The 11,243-nt window shown below is 40.6% G+C and overlaps 1 protein-coding gene across 1 annotated transcript; it reads left to right on the forward strand.

Moving 5' to 3' along the window:
* The first annotated feature begins 1,540 nt into the window (after positions 1 to 1,540).
* On the forward strand, positions 1,541 to 3,587 carry gbp (glycogen synthase kinase binding protein). The gene is made up of 2 exons (XM_034173922.1): positions 1,541 to 2,191; positions 2,328 to 3,587. The coding sequence occupies exon 1, from the start codon at positions 1,649 to 1,651 to the stop codon at positions 2,138 to 2,140; it is 492 nt and encodes a 163-aa protein (XP_034029813.1). The 5' UTR covers positions 1,541 to 1,648; the 3' UTR covers positions 2,141 to 2,191; positions 2,328 to 3,587.
* Positions 3,588 to 11,243: the final 7,656 nt, after the last annotated feature.

Raw genomic sequence — 11,243 nt, forward strand, 5'->3', positions numbered from 1 at the left:
TAGTTTTTGAAAAAAATAAAAAGGACCTATACTTTACGGACAGCCCTCGTATATGTTTTAAACAACCTATTTTAAGATGTGATCACATTGTGCACATGACTGTATTTACAGGTTTACAGTACGGAAACAAGACGTGTGAGAATGAACCATCTGGCCCGTTCAACAGTAAAAACCTTCAGAGACTCCAGTGAAACAATATTTAAAATGTACTTTTACAATCAGACTCGGGTTAAATCAAATCAGTTTTATTTATATAGCGCCAAATCACAACAAACAGTTGCCCCAAGGCGCATTATATTGTAAGTCAAAAGCCATACAATAATCACAGAAAAACCCCAACGGTCAAAACGACCCCCTGTGAGCAAGCACTTGGCGACAGTGGGAAGATAAATAAATAAGAATGACACACAAAGAATGTGAAAGAATAACTTCTGCATTTTCAGATTAAGGTGTTTTACGTCTTTAGGTGTTTCACTGGTTCTGGCTCAGAGCAGCTTTGGTTCTAAGGCGCTTCATTTAATTTAGCTTTTCAACTGGTTTGATGTGAATGGTTTATTATTAACATGGCATTGTAAAATACTGGAGTATTTACTGGAGGAGCTGCCTGTGCAGATCATTTAATCCAACTTGATGATTTTCACTGGTTTACAAGCAAAAAAAAAAAACATTTTCTGATGTGAACTTGGACTTTTGAAAAGCCTTATTTTAATGAAGAGTTTGATTACCGTGCACTTTGGTGAAGTGGTGATAGCAGGGAATTGTTTTCATGGGGCGTGTGTCTTTGTGTGTGTGGACGAGATAACTCAAAAACGGCTGGGTGGATTCCCTCAGACTTAGCAGCAATGTTACTTAGATTTAGGCAGTTAGATTTTGGAGTAGTTTTGGTCAAAGGTCAAAATTCAAGGTCAAGGAAAACATGGTCTGGAAAACACCTTTTTTTGTATATCTCAACAACCAAGAAGCCTAGATGGATGATCAAACGCATATATTGATGAGCTAAATATTTGTGACTGATTGATACAAATGACTTAAGGAAAAAAATCACTCATGGTTCAAAACACCATTAGTCGGGCGTATGTTTACTTCGACATTTGTGTCGTGGTGTGTAGAGCGCGCAGGCTGTACATCAGTCCTCTGACGCCTTTCATGAGGAGTGTCTATGGGTGATATATATTTGTGCGTTTCGATCGGTGAATGTTTTGGTTTGAGGTGAAACGTGATTTCTTTGTTTTGCTTCCACTGGCATCACACACACTGCAGTTATGTAAGCTCCATATACAAGGAGCAGTCTACGCGCTGCGGCGTCATCAGGGGGAGGCGGGAAAACAAAACGCCCGAAAAACAACACAGAAAATCCTTAAACATCGGCTGTTATGACGTGAACACGAGTTTTATAACATAACTATGTTAAAAAGGTGTTTAAATCATTGATGCGTTTGTCCGCTGTTTTATCTGAAGCCGTGTTTTGCTGAACAAACCCCCCCCGTGACAGTGGTACAGTCCGCCGCGCGTCAGCCTTTGTTTACAAATGAACGGGTTAGTAGTTGGCTTTGGGGCGCTGCGGCCGGACGCTGTCTGTCAATCACACGCACAAAAAACGGTGAGAACAAGAGCGGAGAGACGCTGCGGGTCCCACCGAGCCGCCACCATGCCCTGTCGGAAGGAGAACTACATCCTGCTGGAGCAGTCCGTCACCGTGGACTCCAAAGAAGTGGACGCGCTGGTGACGAAAATCGGCGAGGCGCTGCAGCTCCACAACAATAGCGGCGGGCACCAGAAGACGGTGTCCGTATCCGTGTCCTGCCTGCATGGCCTCGGCGGAGGCGGAGCAGCCGGCGTCGGAGACGGAGGAGCGGCGGCGGCGGGGGGCCAAAAACGTAACGGCTGCTGTGTGCGACTCCGGAACCGGGTTCACCGAGGAAGTAGCAGGGCGAGCCCGTATTACATCCCCGGCGGGTCGAACGGGGAGCAGGACTGGGACCAGATCAGACCGTGGAACAAAAAGCGGATCGGCGTGGAGGACGACGACGACCCGCACCGGCTGCTGCAGGAACTAATTCTGTCCGGGAACCTGATTAAAGAGGCCGTCAGGCGGCTGCAGTTCTCGGGTGCGGACTGTGGGGACAACGTTCCGTGCTGATAGCGGACCGGACGGTACTCCATGTGTTTGACTAGCGGCTGGGTTAGCCTGCTAGCATCTGGGTTTAGCCTGTTAATAGCTGGGTTAGCCTGCTAGCATCTGGGTTTAGCCTGTTAATAGCTGGGTTAGCCTGCTAGCATCTGGGTTTAGCCTGTTAATAGCTGGGTTAGCCTGCTAGCATCTGGGTTTAGCCTGTTAATAGCTGGGTTAGCCTGCTAGCCTCGCGGCTAACGACCGTTTGCGGGATGCAGTGGAACGTAAAAGTTTTTACTTTTACAGACAAATATCAGTTCTGTGACATGATGCTTTGATTGACTACTGATTTGATTCATAACAAAAATAAAAAACGAGCCTGTCTTCTAAAATCAGTGATTTGGATGATTCTGCAAAGACGGAATCACTTCAGATCGCAGCTTTTTGTTTTAGTTTTTTTTTTTTTTTTTTTTTTTTATAATCATTCCTGTCTTCTGTGGCTGTGATCAGAGCAGACACAACTTCGACAAAACTACAACACTCGACGTTTTCTGGAACAAAATATTTCAACATGCAGGAAAACGCCTGAAATCAGTCTATTTTTTTCAGTTTTGTAACGTTTAAGTCACTCACAGCTACAAAAGTCTTCAAGTATCGTTCAGCAGCAGAACAAACACGGACTAATAAAAATGAAAGCAAATCGCGTCGTTAATGCAGAATTTCAACATTCTGAACATGGTTTCCAAACATTTGAAACAGTTTTAATGTTGATTAATAAATAACACCATCTGCGCGCACCCTGCTGTCAGATCGTAGTACTGCAGCTGTTGTAAATCAGTTTAATTTAAATGCCAGATAACTGAAGCTGCTACTTTTATATTAAACTGACGGGTGAAGTTTCTTGCTGTTGAAAAGTTCTGTTTTTTGGGGTTCTGTGACCCTTTTGTTTTCTCACTGCATCCCTGCATTTTTTTTTTCCGGGGGGGGGGGGGGTCCCCTTTTCCTTCATGTTTACAGTCGAATACTGGATGGATGGGCCTCTCGCTCCCTCGGCTTGGTTCTGACTTTGACCCACTTGTGGCTGTCACGTGTTTTGACAGTGCAGCAGCTCATTTCAACCAGACCGACCAGTGAAGCTGGTCTGGTCTGGGCCCTAGTATCTCTGTAGCTTTGAATTTCCAAAGACATTAACAGGGGAACATGCGGAGCACTGGGACGGGGTCGGTGAGGACAGCCACGTCCTTTAACTCCTACAGACTGAACTGTAACTGTTGGTGAACTCGACACTTTTGTGGTGCTTTGATCTTTTGGAATTCCGGCTGGGAGTTCTGTTGTTTTTGGATTTAGTTCCTGTCTGTTAACAAAATCAACTCAACTGCTTCGTAACGAAGCGTTTGATAACATTCCTGAATATTCAGGGACTTTTTTGTTTGTTTGTTTCTCTGTCTCAATAAACATGTTTGGTTTTTTCAAGCCTACTGTGACGTGTATTTGCTTTGTAGTTAGTGCACAGCCTGCTGTCAGAGTGTGAGCTGTTTGCATAAGGAAGCTTCTGAAATTGGCTTCCACTTCCAGAAGGATGCTGGGATTGGATTGAAGCTCTAAGGTGACGTCTCAGCTGCCTAGCCACCTTTCAAATAACTTTCTGTTAAATGCTTTTGTAGGATTAAAGTTTAATTTCTGTGAAAAACAAAAAATGTATTTCAACAGTACTTTGATTATTACCTGCCATGACTTCTGGTTTTATGTAGCATTCTAATATGGTCCACATTTACTTGCAAAAGGGGCCAATTCAAATACATTGTGATTTTAAAATGAATAAGTAAAATGCATTAATAATAGATCGATGTGATGTGTTGAAATTTTAGTGTCATTTTTTTTTTTTCTGTGATAATGGCACCAGTATCTATAACAGCCTTTCCTATTTGGTCGCAAATTGAACCAAAAGTAACTGAACTACTCCAAAGAGCTTTATTGCACTGAATTATACTGCAATTAGTTTTCATGTTGTTCGGCCTTGGTCCAAGATTCTTATTATCCTTCAGAGGGACAAACAACAAGGCCATTCAGCTGTTTTTTCTTTTCAGACAAGCACTTGAACTTGTCCTTGTGTACTTGTGCTGTTTTGAAAATGCTCCAATGGCTCTGTGATGACTCCTATCCCTCTCCCCTGGGGTGTAACACAGAGGTGAAAAACATGTTTTGATCTGAAGGTCTCGCTCAGCCTGATGTCATGTCTCATGCAGCTCCACGTTTAGCCCAACAACCGGCCCTGAATTGGGCCAAATACTGGCCTCCATTTTGAAGTGGGAATTATGTAATAGACTGAATTTGTTAGTTCCAGTCCAGATAGAAACTAATACCATCATTTTGTCAAACACATTATGTCTGCTACCAGATACTAGTCTGATCCTTAATTAATTTCATTATGAAGTTAAGTTAAAGATGTGAAATAATCAGGTGGGAAAGTAAGAGCTTCACACGCTCACATGATCATATTAAAGATATTAATATTAAAAACTGCTCTTAACCCACCTGCGGCGCCACTTTTACGGAGTGCTATATCAAATAATATAAATAAAACTAGAAGCACTCAGAGAGTGCAAACCTCCACCAAGGCCATAGGGTCACTGACCGTAAAGAGATTCCCTCCTTGGCACAGTGATCTATTCAACAATTCAGTGTTACGACCAAAACTATGATACATACACTTTTCTTTACTTTATATTTGACATCCTTGACCATGAAAACATACCACTAGAACTTGGAATCACTTTTATGTCTTTATTAGTTGAAAAGTTATTGTATAAAAACGATTTTTCTGTAATGGCGGTTTTCTTCTGGATCTAGCTCCATAACATTTCAAGCTACATCAAATCTGATGACACCTTACTGAATCAGTACAGATTCAGCTACAATTTGGTGTTAGTTGTGCATCTCTAGCTTCATTTGTCACCTCACACTGACACGTTTTCTATTTTCCCTATATTTTTGCATATTCTGGATCACCAGATGCGGAATCCGGATCCGATCATCACCAAACTTTGTTGTTTGATAGAACATTTGACTATGTTACACCCTAATTTTTTCAAGCCTTTCTGCCTTGTTTTTGTGGAGTTAGAAACTAGAATGTCAAAATTCCCCCTATCCCGCAATGGTGAAGAATCCTTTAAAAAATTCCTGGATCCGGATCGTGATCCGGATCACCATTAAAATTTAATCACTTGTTCCTCTTGTCATTTCCAACCACTCCACAAAAGTTCATCATTATCCGTTCAAAACTTTTTGAGTTATCCTGCTGACAAACAAACAAACAAATGCGACCGAAAACATAACCTCCTTGGTGGAGGTAATAAAACAGCCACGCCAGTCAGGGTGAAAGTAAGTTTATTAGCTAATTTATGGACCAAGTTGAAAGAAATCTGAAAACACCACTGGAATATAGAGTATATCAGAGAGAAATTAATCTCATTCATGTATATTCTTATATCAGTAGAATATACAATGTCAAAGCGGCTGTCATGTGACCCACCAAACAGAGAAAAAACATTTCCATGCTATGAATTTTCTCTTGCAGAATATCTCAGGATGGAAAACCTGATATGAAGAAAAAAAACTGAGGCTAATTAAAAAGGGATAAATTGAGACTAATGAAAGTGAGACTTCTAAATGAATCGCTAAACGAACGGTGAGATATTTATCACGACAAAGTATTCAGGCAGTAAAACTGAAGTCACTACTTTACAGAATACAGATCAACACACACACACACACACACAAAAATCATTTTCTAACCTTTATTCAGCAATTTTTTTGTCATTTCCCCAAATCATTTATATTACATATAATACACACCTATGAAAGCTCACTCCACAATTTATTATTTATTTTTTATTTATTTAACCAGCTGATATTCATTTGTCAGCTTGTCGCAGCACCTGAACGCTGCACAAAACAGCATTTTAAGATCACTTTAACCCAAGTTTAAGTCAGCGCATAATAATGACATAATAATGCATAATAATACATAATAACGCTAATGGCGGATGCTGGAAACAGCTCATCCGCCATCTAGTGGATTAAATTGAAATCGATGTCTTGGAGCATGCACATCTGCACAGAAAAGCTTTCATGGAGCGCACATCTGCACAGAAGTGCACTTAGAGCGTACGTGCCTGCAGGAACGTAATCAACATTCTTAACCCTGCATGAATGACCAGAACAGATGCGGATGCAGAGCTCCATCAAATGGCATGAGACGTATGTAACTGTCATCAAGATCAGCGTGCGTTTGTGATCTGCTCCGAAGTAATTAATTTTTCAACCACTTCCTGGAAACACGTTTGTATTTGGTCAGACTAACTTGCATGATTCCTCCTATTTGTGGGATTTATTCATTCCCACTGAGAGCAGGGCGGTCTGTGGGTGTATGGAGACCTTCCTGTTTGTGGCTTTGGTCCTGCCCATTTACAAGCACATCTGTTGGTACAGCTGGTCTTTCATAAGTACTTTTAAGGACTTCCTTAAAAGTAAGAAAAATAAAAATGTGTGACTTAAAAGTCAGAATTCATACCAAAACACCAGTAACACAAGTAAGACACCTCCACAGTCTGATACACATATTCAATTTACCCTTAGCTTCACTTTCCATCCTTTTCTCAATGTCCATATCTACTGTCACATAAGGTCTATAGCATAGGCATCAAACTGATTCCAGGAAGGGCCAAGCGGGTGCAGGCTTTCTTTGAAACCACCAACTCCAGCATGTGATTTCATTGATGAACTCTTCCCATCTGCTCAAAGTGATGTTAATCAGTGACATCATCTGGTGGAGGTGGTGGTTACAAAGAAAACCTGCACCCTCTTGGCCTTTCCTGGAATAACTTTGACGCCTATGGTCTATAGAGTGCACAAACCTCACCTGAAGCTTTTTTTTGCTTTTGAAAAAAATGCTCTGATATCCATCACTGCACTGCAGGCTTGGTTTGCCACTTACTGCCAACAAATAAAAATACAGGATGAGTTTTATGATTTATGCCTTTTCGCAGGAATTTAAATTATTCACTTATTATCATGCTGTGCATTAAACTTTGTGGTAAAGTTTACTGTCTTAATTCTAAAATGCTTAGTTAAGGACCTTAACTAAGCATTTAAGGTCAGATCTGTGTACATGGTATTTGATGTAGGAGAGTGATTTCTTAATGGAAGCTGCACAGATTGAAGGACCAGCACCATTTAGTAGCTGACAAGAGGATTTAGTTGAAAAAAAAAAAGACAACACTCAATCAATCTTACATTTGACCACGCACAGCACGCACTAATTTGTAGAGCAATATACTGTGTTTAGCGATAGCTAGCTAGGTGAGTAAAATAAGTAGGGCTGCCACAAACGACTATTTTGATAGTCGACTAGTCAATGATTATTTTTGTGATTAATCGACTAGTCGGATCGTACATAATTTCCTAAATTAAGGCCTGCAGCATTTTCGAAGAAACGCCGGGATGAAAACATGAACATTTCCAAATCAGTGGCTATTTCTTAGACTTCATTTACAGAAATCATTCGGAAATACAAACAGTGTGGTACTTTATAGTAAATCTGTGTCAGGTAGGCAGTTCTCAAAAACTGAATGTCCATGCTGGCAGGAGAAAAGTGAGGGAAGCCACCAAGACACAACTCTGGAAGAACTTTTGACTTCTGTGAGTGGAGAAACTGGGAATAATGCAACATTTTTATTTTTGTCTTCATTTTACTTATAGTCCCAACTTTTTCTGATTTGTGGTTGTTTCCGCTGCATTTCTGAAATTACAGAACTGCTATAAAGAAAAGTGTGACCATTTTATTGTGTTTTAAAACTTTGTGGAGCAAATGCAACCACCAAACTCCTATAAAGAAGGAAGAAATACACAGATGTGCAGGAAAACTTTGATATAAACTGAACAGAACAATGCAGGCTGATTAGACTCCCCCTATTTTTTGTAGAAATAAACCAGAATAAAATAAGAGGTAACTCACTTTGAAATAATTGAAACATATAGCTGCAGCTTATAATAACTTTGAAAAATAACAAAAATCAGCAGCTTGTATTTTTATTCTGACTCCAGTTCATTTTAGTGTGATGAAGTCATTTTTTTCTCCTCATCAGTCACGTTTTGTGCTTGAACACTACATTAAGCTTAAGATTGAACAAGTCAATTCTCACCTGCTTTTTGTGATCTGTGCCTCTGAACATCAGCTTCTCCACAGCAGGGTTTTTTAACCCGTGAATGCGCAATTTTTCCTCAGTTCATTTATATATTCTCATTTTTTGTAAGGATGTTTTAAGGATATTTGACCATTTATTTCATCTCATGATCTCATAAATTCAGTATACAACGCGCACATGGTGTGAACAGAACGGTGCCATCAGAAAAAGAGAGAGCGGAGAAAAGTAACGGCAGTTCCACTTTTTTTTTCTTTTTGTTTTTGTTTTTTAACATGTTCACTCGGGTTAAAATCGTCTCTCTCTGCTCTGCGCTCGCTGTGTCACGTGCACTGATGGTTCTCAGCACAATGTAACGTCTCGTGCCTCCGTTCGCCGTCTACAACGAGTTGACTCCACACGCGCGCCTCCAGTAAGCTGTGCATTTTAAACGGCTTTGAAGAAGACGGCCACTGTTTTAATCAGCCGTCTTATCCAAATTTGAACATCCAAATGACGGCAGGACAGCTCGCTGCCTAAAACTATGAACTGAGAGAAATCACTTTACAAGCGCGGCTGGGCGAGGTTACCACCAGCACTCACAGGACAGCATCTCTGCTAAATTAGCACCACCCGTAGCAGCACCACGCGACACAAACATATATATATATATATATATATATATATATATATATATATATATATATATATATATATATATATATATATATATATATAGGGGTGCTTAAATATATATTTAGGCGTGCTTGAGCACCCCTAAAAATAGGCTAACTCCGCCCCCGCAGGTGAGTGTCATGATTGGGTATAAAAGGAGCATCCCCAAAAGGCTCAGCGTTCACAAATAAAGATGGGGTGAGGATCACCACTTTGTGAACAACTGGGTGAAAAAATAGTCCAACAGTTTAAGAACATTAAACTGTTGAACTCAATGTTCAATTGCAAGGAATTTAGGGATTCTATCATCTACAGTCCATAATATAATCAGAGAATTCAGAGAATCTCGAGAACTTTCTACACATAAGCGGCAAGGCCGAAAACCAGCACTGAATGCCTGTGATCTTCGATCCCTCAGGTGGCACTACATTAAAAACCAACATCATTGTGTAAAGGATGTTACCGTGTGAGCTCACGAACACTTCAGAAAACCATTGTCAGTTAACACAGTTCGTCGCTACAGCTACAAGTGCAAGTTAAAACTCTACCATGCAAAGCGAAAGCCACACATCAACAACATACAGACATGCCGCCGCCTTCTCTGGGCCCGAGCTCATTTGAAATGGACAGACGCAAAGTGGAAAAGTGTGCTGTGGTCTGATGAGTCCACATTTCGAATGGTTTTTGGAAATCATGGACGTTGTGTCCTCCGGACAAAAGAGGAAAAAGACCATCCACATTGTTACCAGCGCAAAGTTCAAAAACCAGCAACTGTGATGGTATGGGGGTGTGTTAGTGCCCATGGCATGGGCAACTTATACATCTGTGATGGCACCATCAATGCTGAAAGGTACATCCAGGTTTTGGAGCAACACATGCTTCCATCCAAGCAACGTCTTTTTCAGGGACGTCTCTGCTTATTTCAGCAAGACAATGGCAAGCCACATTCTGCACGTGTTACAACAGCGTGGCCTCATAGTAAAAGAGTGCAGGTACTAGACTGGCCTGCCTGCAGTCCAGACCTGTTGCCCATTGAAAATGTGTAGCGCATTATGAAGCGCAAAATACGACAACAGAGACTGCCCGGACTGTTGAACAACTGAAATCGTACATCAAGCAAGAATGGGAAAGAATTCCACCTACAAAGCTTCAGCAATTAGTGTCCTCAGTTCCCAAACGCTTATTGAGTGTTGTTAGAAGGAAAGGTGATGTAACACAGTGGCAAACATATCACTGTCCCAGCTTTTTTGAAACGTGTTGCAGGCATCCATTTCAAAATTAGCAAATATTTGCACAAAAACAATAAAGTCTGTCTTTGTTGTGTATTCAATTGAACATAGGTTGAAGAGGATTTGCAAATCATTGTATTCTGTTTTTATTTACATTTTACACAACGTCCCAACTTCATTGGAATTGGGGTTGTATGAGAAATTTACTTTTGATACTTAAGTACAGTAAATGTCAGGACTTTTACTGGAGTAATATTTTTAAAGGAGACTTTTACCAAAGTAATTTTTATGGTAAGATACCTGTACTTTCACTCAAGTATCACTTTGAGGTACTTTATACAAGACTGTTTATACAGTACTATGTGGAAAATATTTTCATATTTTCCATCAGTTTTCTTGCATTCCTTTTGTGCAGCACTAATTCCTCATACAGCACTGCCGAAAGCTTTTCTCAGCCAAACTGACGCTCCATTTTAACTGCACGCATCCCTGTTCCAGCAGCGCCACCATGTTTCAGTGTAAAGCGTCTGCGATTGAATTTTTAATTAATGTAAACATTGTTTACTAGAACCTGTCGCGATTCGTGCATGAAGAGAGTGCAGCCTTCTGCAAGCCTGCTCAGGGGGTTTAACTAACGGATGGATGACTTTAGTAAAGTTTCGTATCGTCCACATGCCTTCTGTCATACCGCAGCTCAGATTTCCTGTTGTTACTCTAACATGAGTGACTCATTTTTGCAGAACTGTTACAAGGAAAATTAAATATCTCGACAGAAAGCATGTCTGCATTTGGCATTCTTCAAAACAAACGTAATAGATAAATTCAATGCATTCAAAAAATTATCTTTTTATTTTTCACTGTAATTTTTTGCCTTATTTTTGTAAACCCATATGACATGATCCTGTAGAAACAGCAGGGGGCGGTAAATCACCCTTAAGAACCTGCGATCCACAACACCACGAGGAAAAAAAAGACAGTGTGTCACTGGCGTTTGGTTCAATCAGAGGACAGGCTGAGTGTTTGTCCCCGCCCACTCGAGAAACC

This window comes from Thalassophryne amazonica, chromosome 7 (genome assembly GCF_902500255.1).
Source record: "Thalassophryne amazonica chromosome 7, fThaAma1.1, whole genome shotgun sequence".
NCBI classification, from domain to species: domain Eukaryota; kingdom Metazoa; phylum Chordata; class Actinopteri; order Batrachoidiformes; family Batrachoididae; genus Thalassophryne; species Thalassophryne amazonica.